Raw genomic sequence first — 24,746 nt, forward strand, 5'->3', positions numbered from 1 at the left:
AGCAGAGTTTCTCGCTGGGATAGGTTTCGCCTGTCAGCCCTTCGAGCTGCTGCTGTCCTGTGTTTTACCCAAGTCCCGCCGGCCTTCCAGACCGAGCCGGCCATGCAGCCCTCTGTCCCGGGTGAGTGCTTCCTGCTCCTGCTGTTGGTTTCTGTTTGCTGTGGTGGGTGGTGAGGCAGGGATCCCCCCCTGTCCCCCCGATCCTGCTGCTGTTGCTTTCTCCCGGGCTAGTCCCTGGCTCAGGTAGGACTGAACATCCTGATAACGTGCTCAGTTCCCCTCCTCCCCCGTCGTGAGGGGGGTCGGTGCAATGAGAGCAGGATCCCTAACAGGGGAGGGGTTGTATGTGTGTGGGGAGGAGGGGTGGTCCCAGCTCCTGTTCTCAGGAGCTGACCAGTCCCACAGCAGAGACCGTCCACCCCTTCACTGGGATGGGGATGGACCACACCGACATGTCAGAATTGCTTGCCCACCTCCTGCGCTGAAAGATGTCCCTGTGTGAAGGTCTGTGCTGAGGGGGGGTGCATCTGTCAGCTGCTGGGTAAAAAAACATTCCTGAGCTGCCCTGGCTCTCGGTGCAGAGCATTTGGAGAAGAAACTGAAAGACCGCCCCTCCCAGAAGTTTTGTGTCCAAGCCCTTCCCCTGCTAGCAGCATGTGATCTCGGCTGACACCCTGTTTACACAACTTCAGGACAAAGCCAAAGAGCTTTGTCATGCCTGGAGGGATCAGCTGATGCTCTAGAATTTCAGCAGTATGATTGCACAACCAGCAGAGAGGGAGCAGTGGAAGTATGGTAATATAATGGGGTAGTAATTTGGAGGTCCAGGCTATTGGGACACATGATGAAATTCCACTGTTGCAGTGAATGGCATTTAAAATCAATTCATAAATCTTCCAAAAAAAAGGAGTGGTTATGACAGTATTGTCATCAGGGTCACTAATGTACCTTAAGGAAGGAAATCTGCCAACTTTTCCTGGTCTGGCCTACATGTGACTCCAGACTCATGGTTGACTTTAAATTGCATTTTGAAGTGACCTGATAAGCCACCTCCGAGTTCGGGGGCAGTTAGCAAATGCCAGTCTTGTCAGTGATACCCACAATCCATACAAGAATGAAGAGACCTGTTTTTTTAGTGTCAATTGAGTGATGGGTATTGACCCAGAGGAGAACCCCTTTGTTCTTCTTTGACACAATGGCCATGGAATCATTTGACATTCATCTAAGCAGGTAAAAACAATGACTGCAGATGCTGGAAACCAGATTCTGGATCAATGGTGCTGGAAGAGCACAGCAATTCAGGCAGCATAGAGGAGCTTCAGCAAAATCGACGTTTCGGGCAAAAGCCCTTCGTCAGGAATGGACAGACAGACAGACAATTTATGATAGTACCTCCAGTGGTGCAGCGCCCCTTCACTAGCATGCTGTAAAGGTCAGCGTAGTTTATGCACAAAGGTCAGAAGAAGGTCTTGAATCCATGACCTTCTGACCTGGAAGTGAGAGCACTACACACCAATGACATAGATTTCCAAAAACCTGACACCCTGCTAAGTGGATGGGTATGTAAGTTGTGGGCTTTTTGTGAATGATTGGAAGAAATTTATTTTAAAATATTGAGTCAGTCGCTGTGCTAACTCAGAGTGATTAGGCTTGAGAGTCAAGTGCCTGCACGTTCGTGTCCAATGACATTGGTTTCTCTTTTTTTTTTCAAAGTCCATCAAGTTTATCTTGTAACACCCTGGTATTTGATTCAAGGGGCCTGCTGCTTATTGCTCACAAGTCACAGATTTGTCCAAGTTTCTTTATTGCATTTGTCAGGATAATTTGCAAGAATATCAATACCAAAGAGAACAGCAATATATATTGTATACACAATGATGGTGATTAGTTTACACATGGACTTCAATGGGAGGGATGTTGCCATGGAGAATGTACCAGTTAGCTGACGACAGACAGTTAACTGTCAAACTTTATTTAAACTTAAGGCAGGCGCTGATGGTCAAGGCATTGCCTTGGGGAATGAACTAGAGAATGGCTGTCACTTGTCTGAAGACAACATGTGTATATGTTCTTTCTGTCTGCAAAGTCCTTTGTAGTTTCTAGTATGAGTGGGTGCACCACATGGTGAGCCCAACTCTCACATGTAAACAGGGATGTTATTGTAGTCATCACTGTCTATCAGCAAGTCTACAAGTGACTCAGATGGAAGGTAAGGCCAGTGGTGGAGAACTTTGGGAACAATGCACCAAATATTAATGGGTGAAATGGGTGGTTTTGAATGGGGTTCCATAGACCTGAAATCACCTGTTCCTCTTTAGCACCTCACTCTCAACACTGCTTGTTGGTGATGGGGGATGGTCAATTTGTGACTCCCACACCCTAAGACTGAAGGCTAATATTATCAACAATATTTACAGGGGCAATAAGCCCTCCCAGTATGCTGTACATCCTGAGAAATGAAGAGATTGCCAAGTTGCGACCTTTAATCTGAAAAGAGCACGAACAATGGTGGGCCTGTTAAGGGGCTTTTCCTGACTATATTTGGTCTGTTTCTTGGTGGCCTGAATTGATTGTGAGCTCTAAGTAAAAAAGTAAAGAAGTCTGAGTGATGGTGAGCCCTCCAGCTTGCATTGTCATTCAATAAGTTCATGGCTGATCTACCTCAGTCCCACCTTCCCACCCAGTGGAGATTTCAAGGATATGTTGGTCTGATCATGAACCCATTAAAAACAGAAATGGGCATCTTTGTTTAGAAAATGCCAAAAGCTGAGAATCCTCCAGAGCCAGTTTTCCTGATCTCGTCCTAAATGATCATCCCATTATTTTGAGACTGAGTCTGAACTCACTCATCAACAACAACCTGTATTTATATAGCACCTGTTCTGGGAGTAAGTCTCCCAAGGCGTTTCATGGAGGCATTATAAAACAAAAAATTCAACACCGAATCATACAGGACAAATGATCACATGTTTGATGAAAGCTGTGCATACACATGAATATACTAATTAGGGGCAGGATAGCCCTCCACTTGACCTTACTATTTAATAAGATCACAGCTGATCTGGTTACTCTGCATTCCTGCCTCCCTCTGCAAATCTTTCAGTGTTTTGCTTATTAAGAATCTGTCCCCTTCTGCCTTTAAAATATTTGAGGAGTCTGCCTCCACCCTTTTGAAAATTTGGCTTCCAAAACCTCTCCATGTTTGTGAGAGTTATCTCTTATCCCTTATCTCTGTCTTAAATGGGTGGCCCGTAATTTTGAAACAGTGACCCTGTGTTCTAGAGTTTCTTACCACAGGTTTTCTAAGGAGGATCGCAACAGAGAGAGAGAGAGAGAATCAGCAATGTTTAAGGAGGTAATTCCAGAGTTCAGGGACCATGAAAGCCTGACAGACAATGTTGGAGTGATTAAATTCAGAGATAATCAGGAGATTTTGGAGGATTGTACATATGCGTGTAGGAAATAGGAGCTCGAGGAGGTCTTTCAGCTCCTTGAGACCACTCTGCCATTCTAGATTGGGGTTGAACACGTATCTCAGTCTCATGTTGCCATGTTCACACCATACTCCATGATGTCATTAGTGTTTAGATATCTATTAATTCCTGTCTTGAGTATAATGGTTGAGCTTTCACAGCCTTTGGGATAGAAAATTCCAAACAATTACCACTCTGAGTGAAGAATGTTTCTGTTCCATGTACGGCAGTAACTGAGCCATGTGAGATTGGTCGTGTATCTGTGCTTTGACTTTGCCCTTTAACCTTGTGAGATGAGCATGCTGGTCCTTTTGAGAAGGCAGCATTAGACTTGCCTTTCGCACTGCCCTCTCCCCTGAATATGGCAGGTGTGCAAAAAACATACCAGATGTAGTCAGTAGAAGCTTGTTTCCTGACAGGGGGACCATCAACTCAATCTCTCCTCTGCCAACAGATTAAAAAATCTTTGATGGATAATGGGGTAAATGGATTGGGGGAGAGAGAGGGAGATAATTTGTCATTTTTATTGCGTCCTTCACTACCTCAGGACGTTTCAAAGTGCCGTCGAGCTAATGAAGTAATTGAATTGTAGGAAATGTGGCAGCGAGTTTGCAAACAGCAAGTTCTGACAGACGGTTAGCTGGTCTGTTTTTAGTAGTGTTAGATGGAGAATTGATATTCTGTATGGACCCTGGATCAAACTGCTCAGCTCTTCTTCAGAAGAGGACTAGGGGATCTCTTACATACCCCTGAAAGGACAGGTAGTTTCATTCTGAAAGGTAACATTACTGACAATGCAGCACTCCCACCCCCCCCCCCCCCCCCCCATAATGGAAGTGTGTAGTGATTTGCAGAGGTCACACAAGGCTGATTTAGAAAGATTTTAATAAGAAATGGATATTAGGGAATTGACAGTAGGCTGACTGACTGGAAATATAGGCGGAAGTGGGTACTGCTGATGCTGGAGACTATAGAGTCAAGATTAGAGTGGTGCTGGAAAATCACAACAGGTCAGGCAGCATCCGAGGAGCAGGAACATCAACGTTTCAGGCAAAAGCCTTTCATCAGGAATGAGGCTGGGAGCCTCAGGGGTGGAGAGATAAATAGCAGGGGGGTGGGGCTTTTGCTCGAAACGTCGATTTTCCTGCCCCTTGGATGCTACCTGACTTGCTGTGCTTTTCCAGCACCACTCTAATCTTGACTGGAAATATGGCGTGACACTGATGGCTGTTGTTAGGTATTACAGCATATAAGTGATATACCTTTATGGGACATGCCCATGATTTAACTACCATATAAGGAAAGTTCTGTGCTCCATTCATGCCCATCACTGTGGAAGGGGTTTCAATCTCATTCATACTAAGATCGGTTCATTCTAGAGTTCATACCAACTAAAAGAATGATCACATCACATGATGTCACACCAGAATTGGTATTGAATTGAAGAAAAGAAATTGATGGAAGAACTGACCACTGCACAGGGGTAAACTTCTTTAAGTTAGAAAATTAAATTTTAGTGTTCAAATCACCGATCGTCTGCATAAGGGTTTTCAGATTAGATTCCCTACAGTATGGAAACAGAGCGGCATGGTGGCTCAGTGATTAGCACTGCTGCCTCACAGCACCAGGGACCCAGGTTCAATTCCAGCCTTGGGTGACTGAGTGGAGTGTGTACATTCTCCCATGTCTGTGTGGGTTTTCTCCGGGTGCTCTGGTTTCCTCCCACAATCCAAAGAGGTGCAGGACAGGTGAATTGGCCATGCTAAAATGCCCATAGTGTTAGGTGCAGACTTCTCAATGCTGTTAGGCCCAGACAGTCAAGGGTAAATATAGGATAGGGTAGGGGAATGGGTCTGGGTGAGTTGCTCTTCGGAGGGTCAATATGGACTTGTTGGGCCAAATGGTATAACACTCTCAGCCTTCATCTTGTGAAGTTCTGTCTCCTTGTAGCATCACACACCAAGAAAAGCTTGTTATACCATATTCAAATTGCTTATGTTGAGCCTAGACTGGCAAGTAGATATCAGGAGCTGTAATAAAAGCTCATTGAATCCTTCAGGACAATGTGACTCACATCTCATTCATATGTTATGAGAGCTAACCTAATTCTCTCATCACAGTATCTGCTGCTTCTCCCCTTCTCACTATGGTGGCAATGTGATTGGAACTTCCAGTAGTTGCTTATAAAAGAATCTAAAGTGAAGGTTAGACAGCTCTGAATCATTATGTATTCAGATGATCAATCACAGTTTAATTGAGTTTACATGAATACAGATCTCCAATTTAAATAGCCAGGAAGCAGATTTACCTTCTTTTCAATTAAAGTCCATAACTTATGAACCTAAAAGCCTCCTATCTCTTTTGCAAAACTCAAAAAAAAAATTAAATTTCAGCTTCCCATCATAAAAGTTAAGATCCAGCAACTTAGATGATTTCTTTTTGTTGAACCACATATAGATTCCCTACAGCGCAGGAGGCCATTCACCCATCAAGTCTGCACTGACCCTCTGAAGAGCATGCCCCCAATACCCTATCCCTGTAACCTGCACATCCCTAGACACTACGGGGCAATTTGCCATGTAAAATCTACTTAACCTGAACATCTTTGGAATATAGGAGGAATCTTACAGAGGCACAGGGAGGACGTGCAAACTCCACACAGTCACTCAAGGTAGGAATTGAACCCAGGTCCCTGGCATTATAAGGCAGCAGAGCTAACCACTGAGCTGCCATCCCTCCCAAATAAAGGTTAAAAAGCAAAACAGCAGCTTAAAGTCTTCCAAGCAATAGTGAATGTCACAGGAGACTGTCGGTTTAATGACAGAGCGGCACGGTGGCTCAGTGATTAGCACTGCTGCCTCACAGCACCAGGGACTCAGGTTCAATTCCAGCCTCGGGTGACTGTCTGTGTGGAGTTTGCACATTCTCCCCATGTCTGCGTGGGTTTCCTCCGGGTGCTCCGGTTTCCTTCCACAATCCAAAGAGGTGCAGGACAGGTGAATTGGCCATGCTAAATTGCCCATAGAGTTAGGTGCAGAGATCTCAATGCTGTTAGGCCCAGACAGTCAAGGGTAAATATAGGATAGGATACGGTAGGGGAATGGGTCTGGGTGGGTTGCTCTTCGGAGGGTCAATATGGACTAGTTGGGCCAAAGGGCCTGTTTCCATACTGTAGGGAATCTAATCTAAAAACCCTTACGCAGACAGTCATTGATTTGAACACTAAAATTTAATTTTCTAACTTAAAGAAGTTTACCCCTGTGCAGTGGTCAGTTCTTCCATCAATTTGTTTTCTTCAATTCAATGCCAATACTGGTGTGACATCATGTGATGTGATCATTCTTTTAGTTGGTATGAACTCTAGAATGAACCGATCTTAGTATGAATGAGATTGAAACCCCTTTCACAGTGATGGGCATGAATGGAGCACAGAACTTTCCTCTATAGAGATAGTGGAGGATGAAATAGATCCATGACCAGTGAACAGATACACAACTGTTATACACTCGGTAGAGAATGCAAGTCAGAAATCCAGTCACACATTCCTGGATATCAGCAAAGGGTTCCAAGATATACAATGGCCCTGGTTGGATGAAGTCATTACCGATCATGATGCTACATTGAAAAGGAACAGAAGCCAGCTCAGACCAAAGTACAGCACACCAATCATATCAGGATATGAGGAAGAACACTCTGAAGCTGATTGATTGATTGATGCTGACTGACAGCAAGCAGCAGGAAGATAATCAAGTTACCAGCCAGAAACTTACCGAGAACAATACATACCTGTGCAGGTGGGAAGATGATTGTCAATGTAGGATGAGCTGTCAATTCTCCAGGACATTATCTTGAAATCTGAATGATCAATCTTCTCAATACTGTTCTTGCATCTCTGTAAATTTGTACAATTACCTATGTACAGCAATGCTATTCTAGGATTCCTTTCCTTTTTGAAAAGGGGGATGCTGTGTTCTCTTTCATGGCTAATGAGCAATATACCTTTCAGTGGGATGTTCTTGTGTCATCGCTGTATTGTGAGATGTGACCTAATGGTGTGAAATTCTTAGTCTCTATCTTACTGGGTCCCTTTCCTCTTGTATTGCTGAGGTAAGCTTGTGACAGTGCATCTGAATTACTTTACTTGAGCCCACACAGGCAAGTGCCTGTGCTTATTTTATACTTGTGTATATACAGGAACTGTAATAAAATTTAATTGCGTACTACATGACCTATATACAGGAGTGAACATAATTTGGAGATGCCGGTGTTGCTCTGGGGTGTACAAAGTTAAAAATCACACAACACCAGGTTATAGTCCAACAGGTTTAATTGGAAGCACACTAGTGAACAAAAGTATCACATCACGACAGTTGAGATTCTTCAGCTATCAGGGTTATCGCTTCAGTCGGTGTCACTGAGCTGAGAGAAGCTTTGAAATAATCTACCCCAAGGCTGAGCGGTGGCTCAGGCTCATCCATCTCCAAAGTGCCTGAAGACTGGGAAATAAGATACAGAAATAGCTTAGCACATTGGGAAATGATGGGTGAATCCACTTTGGGAAATGGGTACACCCTCAGTGGAAGGTTGCTTAAAGGGAGGTTGTTGGCAGCTTAATCTGCAGGACATTTCTAAAGGAAATTGTATTTAAAAAAAAATTGCAGGGATAATGGAGAAGGGCCAGGGAGGAGCTAGTAGCAGCACAATGGGCAGAATAATTACCTTTTCTGCCACATCACCTGAGAAGCATTGCATGAAGAGACAGAGCCTGTTTTATATGGGGAGAACAGGGAAGTTAATATTGAATTTCTCTTAAAAAAAAAAATTGGCTAATTAGCCGTCACAAACATCCGCAGTAACAAATGGCATCAGCTATCCACACACTTCCCTGTGAATGCACATCTTGTGCTTGATGTTGCAAACAATGTTTTTCCCATCCTGTACACAAGGGGGAGGCAGAGGTCTTTACTTGTGAAATGTGTTTGCTTCACATTTGCAATACCAGTTCAGTAGCTGATACACCGCAGCGGGAATAGCTCTTAACCTGTTATGCTGCAGAATATTATGTCACATACTTCTAATGCATTGGAGTTGTTCCATTTTTAGTTACTTCCCCTCTGGTGACAGATCTTTCCCCAGCAGTACTGTGCCATAGCGAGGTACAATGACAGACCTGTCCCCACCAGTACTGTACTCCAGTGTTAGACAGTGACAGATCTGTTTCCTGCACCCCCCACCCCGCACCACAAAAGGTGCCCCAGTGTTATACAACGACAGACCTGTCCCCCCCAGTACTGTATCCCAGTGTCATACAGTGACAGACTTGTTCTCACCATAAGTTACCCCAGTATTAAATCTCTCCCTCTTCAAATACATTCTTAAAAAAACTTGCCTGTTTGAATAAGCTTTTAGTCACTGTCGCAACTTCTCTTTACCTGTTTTTATTGGAAACATGGTTTAACTTAGATTTCCTCAGAGCCCTAACTATCCACAGATTGTCCTAAGGGTGATGTCTGCACTTACATGCACTGTGATGCTGTGCACTTGCAGTCTGGGACATTTCCTGGGTAGCTAATGGAATTTCATGCTCTTTCACCATTGTAAGATGAGTTCTAGTAATCCAGAGGCCCTTGCCTGGTCTGGCCTATTTTTTCAAAGTGTTGGCACTATCTGACCTGACTGAATGGCCTCCTTTCTGTGCTGTAGAATTCTACAATAGGGCTAATGCACTGCATGTGTTCCTAAATACTTTATACACACTCGATATATATTTAAAGAAGCATGTAAGTGCTTTGGAGGCAGGTTTACTAGGATTGATACCTGGAATGAGTGGCTTGCACTATGAGAAAGTTAACCAAACTGGACTTGTTCCCACTGGAGTTTAAATTAGTGAGGGGTGACTCGATCATGCAGTTCTGTCGCTGTGTAACACTGGGGGACTTGATTTGAAGTGCATAAGATCTGGAAGGTCCTAACAAAACAGATGTGGACAAGTTGTTTCTTTTTGTGGGTCAGTTCAGAACTAGGGGCACTGTTTTAAAAATTAGGGAATCACCCTTTTGGGACAGTGATGAGGAGAATTTTCTTCCCTCGGATTGTTGTGCAACTTGGGAACTCTGCCTCAGAAGATGGTGGAGGCGACATTATTAAGCATTTTCAAAGAAGAGGGTGGATAGCTTCTTGTTTGGAATCAGAGGTCAATGGGGCAGATGGGAATGTAGAATTCGAAGCAAGTAGGTGAGCCATCAGCAGAGTCGAGGGACAGAATGGCCTGGCCTCCTCATTCTCCGATTTCATATTGAATCTCTGAAAGATAAGGCCAGCAGCAAATAATTATGGGTTGAGAAATCTTGGAGGTGTTCCTGGGTTTGGTTCACTGATTTCCATGAACAGCTGAGAACAAATACTAGCTCTCACGACTCCAGAGGTAGCAGCAATTTGAGTCAGTACCTGGAATGGTATGAGTATTGTCATTACATATCAGAAAGAGGGAGACACGCACTGCGGAATCTCTGTAAATGTCAGTGCAGTCAGTTTATTCCTGCTTTCATTTTTTTTGACTGCCTTTCTGGATCCTGTTTAATGGGATGTACTGGCCAATTCTTCAGCCTTTCCATTTGAGCCTTTTTTCTTGTTGCCATGGTCGAACTGAAGAACAGTGACAATGGAAAGACCTTGCATGGTTCTGTGCTTGATCACGCCTCGAAAACCTCCCGACCCACTTTGGAGCCCAGTCACAGCCGTCACTTCTAGAATGCTGCATGCGATCCTGGTCGCCCTGCTATAGGAAGGATGTTATTAAACTAGAAAGGCTACTGAAAAACTTACCAGGATGTTGCCGGGACTGGATTGTTGAGTTGTAAGGAGAGGCTAGATAGGTTGGGGGCTTTTTTCCCTGCAACATCGGAGGCTGAGGGTTCACCTGATTGAGGTTTATAAAATCATGAGGGGCATGGATAGGACAAGTAGCCAGGGACCTTTTTCAAGGTTATGGCAGTTCAAAACTAGAGGGATTAGGTTTACAGTGAGAGGGGAAAGATTTAAAAGGGACTTAAGGGGTAACTTCTTCAAGCAGAGGGTGGTATGTGTATGGAATGAGGAAGTGGTGGAGGCTGGTACAATTACAACATTTAAAGGATATTTGGACAGGTACATGAATAGGAAGGGTTTAGAGGGATATGGGCCAAACAAGGCAAATGGGACTAGATCAGTTTAGGAAACCTGGGCAGCATGGATGGGTTGGACCAAAGGGTCTGTTTCCATGCTGTGTGACTCTATGACTATGCATATCAGACACATGGTCGACATAATCCACATGGTCATTGGACCCATTTATATTTTATACGGCAAAGAGTTTGATTCATTAAGATTCCACACATTGGGCATGAATGGACTGCAGTGGTTCGAGAAGGAATCTCACCTGCTCCAGGACAACATCTGACAGGCAATAAATGTTGGCCCAGCTAATGATGCCCACATCTTCTGAATGACTGAAAAAGGGAACGTATTTTGTCCTTTTGAAGTTTTAGAAGGAGAACCATATTCTAGTTTCCCTGTTGTATCAGTAGTAGCATCAATCAGATGGAATAAATCGAGAACAGTACCTGACTGGGGAGATTACCTATAATCATCCCAACTTCAATATTTCTGAGAAATTAGCTTGTACGGCAGGCAGAACCACCCACAAAAAAGATTGCTGAGCTAGAATAGTGAATTTTAATTAGTAGAGAGCTGCAGGTTGGAAAGGGAAAGTCACAAGAATACAAATTGAATGTATCTTTCTGATTTTCTTGGAATGTAACTCAAAAAAAAGTATTGACTTTTTGATCCAGACTCATTGACTTTCATGTGTTCATTGCAGTAAGCATCATTGAAGACCAAGGAGTGTAATTATTGACTGAATATTAACCCATACTTACAAAGATACAAATTAGGAGCAAAAAGTGGACTATATGCCCTTCACTCTCCTACTCATTCAATGAAATAATTGTGGATGTGCTTGTAATCTCAACTCAACTCAATTTAAAACTTGATATTGGTTTATTTTGACGGGTTCAAGACAAAAAGCTTCAATAATGTCTCTATTTTCAATAAAAAATACTCAGACACTTCAGCATCAAGATCTGACCTCGACTTAACGGTATCCATCAGATGGATTTCACTGTAATTTTTATCCTTTTGTTTAAAAAATCTGAAAGCCTTAGTTAAAAGGCTGGTTTTTAAATTTTCAGTTGTTAATTGTCACTGAACCAATCATTTCCAAGAAAGACAGAAAATATCACCATAACTTTACCTTATACGTCACTCCTAGCTGAAATTACTGTTCATCCCTTAAGTCCTTTAGTCTCCTACTCACAGTAAGATAATTGTGGATGTGATTGTAATCTCAACTCTGTATTGCCACCTACTCCCTACAACCCTTCACTGCCTTAATTAACAAAAATCTATCATTTCACCATAAAAGATATTCAGAGGCACTGCTTCCACTGCAGAGAGTTGCAAAGACTTTCAACCTTCTGTGGGATAAAATTCCTCCTTATCACTGTCTTAAATGGGTAACCCTTTGTTTTTAAACAATGATCCCTAGTACTAGATTCTCTCACAAGAAGAATCATTGTTTCCTGGTGCACCCTGTCAAAATCCTGCAGGTTCTCAAATGTTTCAATCAAGTCACTTCTTCCTTTTTGAAATTCTAGCAGATACAAGGCTAGCTTGTCAAACCTTTCCTCATAAGACAACCTGGTCCACATATGCCTTCTCTGAACCACCCCCAACTGCTTTACATCCCTTCTTAAATAAAGTGACCAATATTATACTTAAGATGTGGTCTGACCAATGCCCAGTCCAGGAGTGTGACCATTGGCTGAATACAGAAAGCTGATAATAGAACATAGAAGAGTACAGAACAGTACAGGCCCTTCAGCTCTCGATGTTGTGCCGGCCCTTTATCCTACTCTAAGATCAGAGTAACCAACATACCCTTCGTTATACTAACTTCCATGTGCCTATCCAAGAGTCGCTTAAATGTCCTGAATGTATCTAACTCTACTACCACTGCTGGCAGTGCATTCCACACATCCGCCACTCTCTGAGTAAAGAACCTACCTCTAACATCTCGCCTAAATCTTCTTCCAATCAACTTTAAATTATGCCCCCTCATGATAGGTATTTCTGCCCTGGGAAAAAGTCTCTGGCGATCCACTCTATCTATGCCTCTCAACATCTTGTACACTTCTATCAAGTCACCACTCATCCTTCTTCACTCCAATGAAAAAAGCCTTAGCTTTTCATGCAAGCTGATCTCCACCACCTCCATGATCCCCAAACACCAAACCAAGGATTGTTGATAGGACTTCCCCCTAGACGGTTGGAACCAAATTTCTTCCATTCAGTAAATGAAGTACATTAACTCATACAATGTTAAGCAGAGGTCTTGACGATCCATGAATTGTTTTAATTATAGAAATAAGCTAAAGTGTTTTCAGTTCCAGAGGCTTTGGTAAACAAAAACAGAGATAAAGGTCATTGTCAGAATGAGAGGTAACATGATGGAAAAATATATTTCATGCAGCAAGATGATAGGGTAAATCAACAAGGTCTTTTCCCAGGGAGGGAGTCTCCAAAATGAGAAGGCATAGGTGTAAGGTGAGAAGGGAAACATTTAAAAGGGACCTTAGGGGCAACTTTTTTCACACACAGCGTGGTGGTGTGTATTGAGTTGCTAGAGGAAGTGGTATAAGCTGGTACAATTACAGCATTTAAAAGGCATCTGGATCGGTATTTGAATAGGAAAGGTTTAGAGGGATATGGGCCAAATGCTGGCAAATAGGATGAGACTAGGTTAGGGTATCTGGTCGGCATAGATGAGTTGGACAAAAGGGTCTGTTTCTGTGCTGTGTATGTCTATGACTCTATGATATGATTTGGAATTTGCTACCTGAAAAGACACTGGAAGTGCAGGGAATACAGTGAATTGGATATTGCTTTCAAAGAGATTTTATAAGTTGTGAACCAGTCATTCTGTGCTTCCTGAAAGTAAATGAAAGTACCTGGAGAACGAAGTCCTAACAAGCCAAAGGATCAACCCAATGAGCCCTTGGACAGGAACCATTGAACTGCCTACCCAGTCTTTCCCTTTGGCCGTGACACCCATGTATTTTCGGTGTGTGCTTGTATATGCGTGTAGGGAGAGTTAACAAGAGGTTAGTGTTTTAATTGGTAGAGTTGCATATTATTAATCATTGATTACCAGTAGCTAGAATTGATTTACTTGTTTGAATAGTATTTCTCGTCAAGAACAGAAACCTGTTCCTTGTTTTCTGTTAACCTAGTTCAAAAGGACGGGTAAATTGGGGAATTTTGAGTACTTTTATATTTAGTTTTGTCACAGCTCTGGGAATGGTGGGTTATGATTTGCAGCGCACTAATCCAGGAAAGTGTAATAAGACATAGCATTGCACATTAAGAACATCAGAACTAGGAATCAGAGTAGGCAATTCAGCTCCTCAGGCCTGGTCTGCCATTTGATATGGACATGTTTGATATCACAGAATCCCTACAATATGGAAGAAGACCATTCAGCCCGTCAAGTTCACACCGATCTTCCGAAGACCATCCCACTACAGACACACACCCCTGCCCTTTCCCTGTAACCCTGTATTTCTCACAACTAATCCACCTAGCCTGCACATCCTTGGCCACTATGGGGAAATTTAGCATGGTTAGTCCACCTAAAGTGCACATCTTTGGATTGTGGGAGGAAACCAGACCACCCAGAAGAAGTCCGTGCAGGCACAGGGAAAAGTGTAAACTCCACACAGACAGTTGCCCGAGGCTAGAATTGAACCCAGGTACCTGGTGCTGTGAGGTAGCAGTGCTAACCACTAAGCCATTGTGCCACCCATAAATCACTTTGGCCTTAACTCCACTTTCCTGCTTGCTTCCCCGAAGCCCTCGACCTAATTAGAAATCTGTCTATCTCCTCCTTAAATTTACTAAATGTCTCATCTACAGGTCTCTGGGTTAGTAAATTCTATAGATTCATGATCGTTTGGGAGAAATAATTTCTCTCTACTATCTCTAGTCCTTATCCTAAAATGATAACTTATTGCAGATTACCCACATGAAGAAATATTTCTCCACATCCATTTTGTCTGACCCCTTTAACATCTCATGTACCTTAATTGGATCTCCTCTCATTCTTCTAATCTCCAGAAAGTATCAGCATAAACTGCACCATCTGTCTTTGTAAGACAAACCCCTTATCAATTTTTGAGAAGATTTGTAGCTCAGGTTGATGATAAGTCTGTAAGTTAGCTTGCTGAGCTAGTAAGGTTTATTTTCAGACCTTTCGTCACTATGACTAGGTAACATCATCAGTGAGATTCTCTGGTGAAGCGCTCGTGGTATGTCCCATCTCTCTATTTACAGGTCTTGGTTTCTTAAGGTGGGTGATGTCATTTCCTGTTCTTTCTTTTCAAGGGAAGGTAGATAGGATCTAAATTGATGTGTTTATTGATGAAGTTCTGGTTAGAATGCCATGCCTCTAAGAATTCTCATGCGTGTCTTTGTTTCACCTGTCCTAGGGTGTGTGTGTCGTCCCCATCAAAGCAGTGTCCTTCTTTGTCTGTATGTATAGAAACTAGTGATAGTGGGTTGAGACTTTTGGTAGCCAATTGGTGTTCATGTATCCTGGTGACAAGTTTCCTGCTAGTCTGTCCAATGTAGTGTTTTTTACAGTCCTTGCCTGGTATCTTGTAAATGACATTAGTTTTGCTCTTAATATCTAATGGATCTTTTCGGTTCATTAGTTGCTGTTGAAGTGTTTTGGTAGGTCTGTGGGCTACTATGATGCCAAGGGGTCTGAGTAGTCTGAAAGTCATTTCTGATATGTCTTTGATGTAAGGTAATGTAGCTACAGTTTTTGGTTGCTTTATGTCTGCTTGTTTGGGTTTGTTTCTGAGGAATCAGCAGATTGCATTTATTGGGTACCCGTTTTTCTTGAAAACGTTGTATAGATATTTTTCTTCTGCTTTTTTAGTTCTTGGGTCCTTCAGAGTGACGTAGCTCATTGAAATAATGTCTTGATGCAGCTCTGTTTGTGAGTATTGGGATGATTACTTCTGAAGTTAAGTATTTCTGTAGATGCTGGTTTGAAGTTCTCCATTAACTGTACGTTCAGCTGTCACGTCTAGGAATGGGAGTCAGTTGACATTCTCCTCTTTTGTGAATTTAATGCCTGTCAGGATATTGTTGATGGTGTTGTATGTTTCCTCTAATTTGTTCTATTTTGTGATCACAAAGGTGTCACCTACGTAGCGGACCTGAAGTTTGGGTTGGATAGATGAATCTCTGGAATGAATCTAATGAACTGACTCAATTACAACTACCTATTAAAATTGGTTCTTCCGAGTGTGGATCATTTCTGCACAGTTCCTCATCAGGAAAAGTGCCTGTCAGAAGGATTGTAGCCTTACAAACAGAATATCTGATCCTGACTCTGTCAAAGAGGGATTTTTGTTGAGCCTTTTTCTGTCATTATGCCATAGTTAAGAGTGGGAAACATCAATTGAGGTTTAATTGTGTTGCCTTGCAGAGTTTTGACCCCCCCCCCCCCCCCCCAACACACACACACACACACACACACAGCGAGGGAAGAACACACACACACACAGAAAGTAATGAGGATGATATATTGAAGCCTGGGAATATGACAAGAGTTACTGCCCACACATTCTATCCTATGTCTGTGTGCATTACAAACATACATTCCCCACTTGCTGCCTGTGAAAGACAATGAGGGAAAACCGAACTGGGAGTTTCCTCTTCGACCCACATAGGCAACCAGTCCAGACGGTCACGTTGGCCTAGATTTACATAACAGGATATTTAACCCGCTGTAAGAAATGATCTGCGGCTCGGGAAATCAGCAGTCGCTCAAAGGAATTTAGTCGAACCACATGCACTGCAAGAGTCGTCAGGCTCTTCCTTGAGCCCATGGCTCAATTGTTAGTGAAACTAGAACAGCCAATCTAGTTCTGCCCTGTCACAATAAGCAAACTTGATTGTGTGTTTGTAATAAGTAGCCCAGATAAATGAAATCTGGTCTGTTCAATATTTTCTAAACCTCAAGCCAATCACCACCAAGTTGACACTTCTTTGAGATTATCTGGGTAAAAGAGGTGTTTCGTATTAGAAATAAATTTTACTTTACTTCCTTTTCAAAGCCTCATGCACATGTGGAGACCAGTGAGGAGACTGTCACTGTCATTGTCATTGTTAGCAGCAACACGTATTGCTATCCATGGATCCTTATATTCCTAAATAGACATTGCTGCCAAGCACTAGTTCAATGTCACTGTCTCTAGTGCCCTTTCTAGCTTGTCATAGAGTTAAACAGCATGGAGACAGATCCTTCAGTCCAACTCGTCCATGTCCTCAATTAATCTGGTCCCACCTGCCAGTATTTGGCCCACATCCTTGTAAACCCTCCTTATTCATAAACCCATTCCAGATGTCTTTTAAATGTTATCATTGTACCAGCCTCCAGCACTTCCTGTGGCAGCTCATTCCATACATGAACCACCCTCTGTGTGGAAAAACTCTGAGCATATTTTAATGGTCCTATGAGTTGTTGATGGTTTTCTGACTCCTTGCAAGATGGAAAACCTTTTCCATTTCTGGCCACATTTGCCTATGATCCAACAGCCTTTTACTTTATTGTTCACTTGTGGGATGTGAACATTGCTGGATTGGCCAGCATTAATTGCCTATCCATAATTGCCCTTAAGATGGTGGGATACCCTCTTGAAGCATTACCACGTTCTCCCCGTGTCTGCGTGGGTTTCCTCCGGGTGCTCCGGTTTCCTCCCACAGTCCAAAAGATGTGCAGGGTCAGGTGAATTGGCCATGCTAAATTGCCCGTAGTGTTAGGTAAGGGGTAAATGTAGGGGTATGGGTGGGTTTCGCTTCGGCGGGTCGGTGTGGACTTGTTGGGCCGAAGGGCCTGTTTCCACACTGTAATGTAATGTAATGTAATGTAATGTAATGTAATCTAATCTAATCATCTCTGTGGTGTAGTTAAACTTGATTTAAAATTTTACTTAGTTTCTCTTTGTTTACCGGATGACTTGTTGCGCGTGATATTGCACACTTCTAATTTTGAAGAAAAACCCTTTTATGTATATCTATTTGCCTTTGTACACAAAGTAGGCCACTCTTGCTTCCAATTCTTAGGGTTTCCTCTTTCGATTTTGGATATTTACACATTTTGACTTATCCATATACACTTGTGATTTATCCACCAGTTTCCGCAGCATTGTGCAATTGGTCTGTTCCAAACTTTTCTGCCGTTTTATTAAAGTTCCAGTCTTGCATTACCAGATATTTGGCACTTTTGGTCCAATTGAAATGTTGTAGTGTTGAGGTGATTATTTCTCAGATGATTTCTCACTCGGAAGCCTATTACCATTTTTGCCCATTACCATTTTTGCCCATTACCATTTTTGCCCATTACCAATTTCACCATTAATAACTCACGCTTCCTCTTTGATATGACGGCCACAAAATTATTGCAGATTGATGGGGGAGGATGTCTTAACTGCAGGCCATCTTGGTCAAGATTTGCAGCACAGACTTCTATCTTTGGGAAGTTGTCTCATCCAGAAACACTGGCTGTCCTTCTGGCATCTGCAGAGTTTGAAGGTGTCCCAGTTATTGTCACAGCCAAAAGTGACACTGATGCATTTCCTGTGATTTGTGTCTGAATTGTTATTGTCTAGACATATGCTTTGAGAGGCTGATTTTACAGTGCTCACTCTCACATTAGCTGAATGGGCAGGATTTGTAGTAGTCTATTTCAAAATCTTTTAACTATCACATCTAACAGCTGGATTCTGCCACTCTCAGTTTCTCACTCTTGCATAATGCACATTGTAGGATACTGCTACATTTTTCCCCCTTCATAGGATCACTCTGTATCTTGTTCATGAAAAACCTGAGCAATCTTGAGCCGTTCTGTTCTCTTCTACTTCTGTTCTCACTGTATAATAGCTCATATTTCTACAGCAATCAGTTCTCAGGACATTCACATCTTCTGCAAGCCATTGACTATTGGCTGGCAGATGGTGAATACCTGGATTCAACAAGTTGGAAACATGCATTTAGTTTTATCATCTCATCTCCCCTTCTTCCTCTATCAACCTCTGTTACAGAACTGAGCAAAATTGTTGCCTGGTAGCACTTGGAAACCAGCCCATTAATTACAGCGCCTCGGAGATTGGATTTCTTCCAGATTTATCTTTTCTGATTTAATCCTACATCACAACACTTGGATCTGTTTCCACCTGCAACTTGGAGAATTGAAACAAATGGAAATTCGCTTTAAATTTTAAAAGCATTTCCCAGAATGTATATGGGACACACACACAAGGCTCAACCATGTTAAGTGTTTCCAACACTCCTACATCAGGTCAAGTATTGGAAACAAATCTTAAATTGTATCGGTAAGCTATATGCATTGAAAGGTTTCAGTTGACTCCGTTGTTAACAAAAGCTCCTTAATCAGATTAAATAATCCTCCTTTTCCTTTAGTGTTTGCAAGGAACTTGAGTTTTTCCAGAATAATAACCTTAACTATTTTAGCACTCATTCATTTAACTGAATTAATTGAGGATGTTTTCAGATTATAAGTACTGCACTCATCTTTCTTGATTAAGGGGCAATCTCATTGAGATATTTAATATGATTGAAGGACTTACTCGATAGAAAGGAACCATTTGCCCTGGTGGGAAGGAGTCCAGAACAAACGACACAGGTTTAACTTCAAGCCAGCATATTCAGGGATAAAGCCAAGAAACACATAAAGTGGAGTGAAAATCTGGAACTTTCTTCCCTATGGTAATGAGTTGGTGGTGGTGTGTTGGTCAGTTGAAAGTTTCAAAGCCATGATTGATGGTCAAGGCTATTACGGAATAAGGAGTAAAATCAGATAGATGAAATTGAGATCCAGAAAATCCATGATTTAATGAAATGGTGATATAAACTCAGGATGCTGAAAGATTTCCTTCTGTGTTTAAACACTCAGGTGTCCTTTGAGAGAAAGCATACCGAGTCCACCAACACGTTAGGGTTAGGTCCCTTTAGATATCAGTGGCCATTGCAGGGATAGGGTGTATCAACCTCTCTGATAATGATAGTTTGATTTTATTTTGGTTAAGTTTCTATTAACTGTAGGTAGATTTTGTTCCAATACCCCACCCAGGGCTGTCTAATTTGTTTAAGTCTTTTTTTTTTAAGGAGTGGAAAGAAGGAACAGGTTCAGGCACTGGACCATGTGGGGAATTGTTGTACCCAACTGCATGCCCCTATTCTGTGGTTACATCTGCAACCTGGTGCCCTTGGAGGGGGCGAGAGAGAGAGAGAGAGCACGGTGCCCATCAGAACACTCCAGACCTTCTGCAACCAATGGGCACCATGAGTGTTGGGGTGCATCCTCATCCCTGAACTGATATGTTATTTAGAAGCTTTTTATTTAAAATAATGAGCTAATGGGGTTGTATTTTAAAATTAGTAGAAAGGAGAATTCATGGTAGCATTTTATCCCAATCACTAGCCACCACTGTTTGGTACCTTTACGTAGGACTGTGCCAATGATCAATTTATTGAAAAGGGTTAAGGAGATTTTTGGGAGAGCACTCAAGGTTTACCTTTGGATTAATAGGATGAGGTGACATTTCCTCATTGATACTCCAGTTTGATAATTTGCATTCAATCTTTCCTCTTTCAGAATCTGCATTGCTAAGGAGCAGAAATGCTCCATTAAAGTTTGAGCAGGTGCCATTAAATCTTCAAGCTTTCTTTGCTTAGTTTATATATTTTTCAAACATATTTAACCTATTTTGCCTCATCAGTCTGTTCAGAGATGTTATGACACAGCTCTAGAGTAGGTGAGACTTGGTCCAGGGGTAGGGATACTGCTATAAGAGCCCCTTCTTTGCTGAGTTTAAGGTTCCGTAAAATCTTGCCAGTCGAACTCCATTTAATGGTCCTTCCTGCAGTGTTTCTACAATAACAATATGGACTTTTATCCAGTCAAAAATATGTTTTCTAATATTAGGGAAAGGAACTAGACTGATGAAGTCAAGCAGATTTCCAGGAAAGCCTCTTGTGTATGTCTCTCCCATTGCTGAAGATGATAAAGTGATTGCAGTAAAATAAGCGGTGAAGCTTTCAAATGACTGATCAAATGGTTCCCTCTGGAGATGGAAACATACTGCCCTTATCTCATGTGGGTCTCTATGCAATGTTAGACCTATACCGTCATGTTTGACTTCTAACTGCCTCTAGCGTGACCTGGTAAGACACCCATTTCATTAAAGCCAACAATCCAGGATGGACAATAAACAGTAGGCTTGCTAATGCTGCCCACATTCTGAGAATGATTTTTTTAAAAAATAAAAAGCCTGCGTGATTATCTATGCATGTGTGTGGGTGTCACATTCACACGCAGATGGATTTGTAAACAACAATCCATGAGTGCTGAGTGCTTGTCTGAGTGCCTTTAAAAGTCTATTGTAGCAATTTTAAACCGAGCTGCTTGTCTCACGCTGATGAGTTTGGGTGAAATTTGGGTTTTCCACCCTCAATTTTTCATTGTATGTGGGGATTCACTTCAGAGGGAGTCTGAAACAGGTGTTCCTCCTGATCCAATGGTTTTCCTATCCATGTGATCAGATCAAGCTTAGCCCCATCTGACTCCCAGGTATTCTTAGTTCAGGTATCAGGGATGTACTATGTATATCTAAGTGAATGTGTTTTTTTTCTGCCAGTAAATATCTAAGCGTGCTTATTGTGAATGTCTTTGTGATTCTCTCTATGTAAAACTCTTTAGCGTATATCACTGCTAGTATGGACCTGCCAGACTAAATAGCCTGTTTCTGTACCATCAGATTCTGTGTTTCCAGCTGCATTTGTTTCTCTATCTGTAGCTGTGCTTCTTCCTGATGGTATGAGTTGTGATTGTTGTTGGCAAGGCCAGCATTTGTTGCCTATCCCTGGAATTGATTGGCTTTCTCGGCCATTTCAGAGAGGACTGCTAATTGTCAATCACATTGCTATGTGTTTGAGTCACATATAGGCAAGACTGGTTAAGGATGGCAGATTTCCTTCCCTAAAGGACATTAGTGACAAGATGGGTTTTCAATCACACAGTCACTTTTGCACCAAGATGGGATTTGAATGTATCCCCTCAAACATTAGCCTGGGACTCTAGATTATTGGCTTGTAACATTACTAGTACCCCACTGCCTTCACTTAAGTGTGTGCCTGCTGTGTACACTCTGCAGTGTGTATCACTGTGTATATAAGAAATAGGAGGAGAAGACCATACTATATGTCAAGTCTGGTCTGCTATTCAAGATTAAGATCGTGCTGATGTGCTGCCTCCATTCCACTTTGCTTGTTTCCCTACAACTCCAATCCCTGACAGGCCAAATCCCTATCTCCAATCCTAAGTATACTCAATGACAGAGGTTTCACAGTCCTCAATTCCAAAGACTCTAAACCCTATCAAAGAGGTCTCTACATAGGAATAGGAGTAGACCATCTAGCCCATTCTAGATCATGGCTGATTGTCTTCTTGATGTCATTCTCCTGCACTATCTCGTCTCAATGTCCATAGTCTCCAGAAATCAACTATTTTCTGTCATAAACACACTCTGTGATTGTGCTCCCATAGCCCTCTGGGATAGGAACTTCCAAAAGTTCCCCACTTTCTGAGGGAAGAAATCCCCATTTAGCTCACTCTGTCTCTTATCCTGAGATTGTGTTCCTAGATCTAGAGTTGTCAGCTAGGGAAAACATCCTAACTCCATCCACCCTGTCAGAAATTTGTAAGGTTAAATCAGATCACCTCATTATGCAAAGCTTTGGAGAATACAGACCTCCTTATAAAATAATACCACAATCCCAAGGATTAATCTGGTAAGCCTCTGCTGTACTCTGTCTATAGCAGGTATATCCTTCCTTAGATAAGGCAAAGTATACAATACTCCATCAAGGCTCAATACAATAGCAGCAAGACATCTTTTTGATTTCAGTACTCAAATCTCCTTGTGATAAGAGCCAATGTACCATTTATCTTCCAAACTGCTTGCTGACCTGCATGCTGGCTTTTAGTGACTTAGGACCAAGGACACCCAGATCCCTTTGGACCTGCACTTCACAATGGTCCAGCATTTCAGAAACAATCTCATTTTCTGTTTTATTTTACCGCGTACATAACGACATATTCAATCAAATGATACTCCATTTACCATGTCCTACCCTATTCATTTCAGTTCTGCCAAAGTGCTATTGAAGTCTCCTGCACCCTCTACACAGCCTACATTCCTACTTTGTTCTGTGTCATCGACATATTATTACATTTGGCCTCCACGTGTATCCATGTAGCCTGTGTGTATAGCGTGTTTCTGAAGTGTGTCTGTGTGCAGTGTGTACAGTATATAGAGTACGTCTGTATCTGTTTGCATGTTTTTGTGTATGTTGTGCATATCTCTGTGTGCAATGTGTTTCTGTGCACACCTGTATGTCTGTGTCCACTCTATTTTATGTGTGTCTCTGTGCCCACTCTATGTTGTGTGTGTTTCTGTGAACACTGAGGTGTATTTGGAGAAGGATAGATCCGAATAGTCCAGGGGCATGTGCTCGCAGCCGCAGTTCCTCTCCCTTCCTCTTGGCACTACTTCGATCTTTAAGCTTCATCCAAATCTCACTCACGTACAATTGCGTAGCAGTTTGGGAGAAGCTGCACAAGCGGCAGGAGGCTCGGAGAGTGACCCAGTCCTGCACCTTTCCTGCTCCGGGGATTGAGAAGCCGGGGCTCCATGTGGAGCAGCTTCGAGACATATCCAGGGAGCTGGTGCCAAGCTGGAAACTGCCCGATGCTCCCTGACGGGTCGTTTTCTCTTTGGGAGACAGGGGACTCTCGGTAGAGGCTGCCCGTGTTGCTGAGCCCGGGAGGACGAGAAGTTCCAGCCCGGGCTGGTCTCCGTGAGCAGGAGCAGGAGCTGGAGGAGAGTGGGCCAGTGGGAGGGTGCTCCGGGAGAGATGGTCTGGATAAGGAATGCCTGGGAGCCTGTGCGAAACGGTGTGCAAGCAGCGTGCTCCCCAGCCCGGCGCTCTCTAAAGCCGGACTGCTAGAAGCTGAGAACACAGGCAAGGAGCCTGCACTTGCCCTTTTACTGGAATTAACAGCGGCATTCACCCCCTGGACTTTTTCAGAGAGAAAGGGAAGACTTTTTTTCCGACTTGTCTTCAAAGGGGCGTCTGTGTGAAGCAGCTTTGCAACCTCCGAGCTTCGAACAGGAGCATCTAAAAGCTGGGATCTTCCTGTTCATCAGTGTCTGGGATCGGGGATGTCCCTGGTCCCTGGTGGGAGGGAGGGAGTTCCCTGATGTTTTGACTCGATCCCTGATGTTTTGACTTGACCCCCGACTCCCAGTTTTGTTTCTCTTTGAAGAGGGCAGCTTGTCTTCTCCATGTTTTTTTGTTAATTTGCACTCCTGACCCGGGTTTGATTTTGTTACCCCCCCCTCTGTCTGTCTGGTGAATGCTGCCCCTCAGGCGGGGATATGGCAGCGGCTCTTGCCAGCTCCCTGATCCGGCAGAAGCGGCAGGCGAGAGAGAACAACGCCGACCGAGTGTCAGCCACCAAGCGCAGGAGCAGCCCCAACAAAGCCAAGAAGTCCCTGTGTGAGAGACACGGCCTCGGGGTCTTCTCCAAAGTCAGGTTCTGTAGCGGCAAAAAGAGACCAGTCAGGAAGAGAGCAGGTTAGTGTTAACTCTTCCTCTGCCGCTGAACGCCGTTTGTCCACCGTTCTCTCCAGTTCCCCGCATGTTTCCAGTTGAAACCCTTGGAAGACCTTTTGTGGAATATTCTTCAAAGTGCATGTACTGGTCTCAAACTAGTTAATGCTGTGTGTGGGGGGATTGGGGCGAGGTGGGGTGGTGCTGTTGAAGGTGTGACATTGTAAACACAGGAAGCCGGATAGAACGTGCACACCTATGAGTTTCTAGGTTCAAAACCTTTCTTTCTCGTTTCCTTCTCCTTTCACACACTTGCACTCTCTCTCACAAGCGTACACACTCAGTCTCTCCATCTCCCTCATTCTCACTTCTCTCTCTAACACCACTTTCACGTACTTTCTTTCTCATGTTTCTCCTTCCCCATCCCTCCCTATCCTTCCCCATCCCTTTCTTTCCCTATCCTTCCCCATC

At 43.0% G+C, this 24,746-nt stretch overlaps 1 protein-coding gene across 4 annotated transcripts in view; it reads left to right on the forward strand.

Annotated features, from left to right (window-relative positions):
* fgf12a (fibroblast growth factor 12a) overlaps positions 1 to 24,746 on the forward strand; it is a 339,524-nt gene that overhangs the window by 137,923 nt on the left and 176,855 nt on the right. For 2 of the 4 annotated variants that reach the window (XM_043702610.1, XM_043702612.1), the window contains exon 1: positions 7 to 121. The exons of 1 other annotated variant lie outside the window; for it this stretch is intronic. In XM_043702610.1, the coding sequence (XP_043558545.1) occupies positions 103 to 121 (19 nt within the window). In that variant the 5' untranslated portion in view covers positions 7 to 102. Of the gene's footprint in view, positions 1 to 6; positions 122 to 23,256; positions 24,300 to 24,746 lie in introns of those variants that run through there. One more of the 4 variants, XM_043702609.1, reaches the window with a different exon arrangement.

This window comes from Chiloscyllium plagiosum, chromosome 13, assembly GCF_004010195.1.
Source record: "Chiloscyllium plagiosum isolate BGI_BamShark_2017 chromosome 13, ASM401019v2, whole genome shotgun sequence".
NCBI lineage: Eukaryota > Metazoa > Chordata > Chondrichthyes > Orectolobiformes > Hemiscylliidae > Chiloscyllium > Chiloscyllium plagiosum.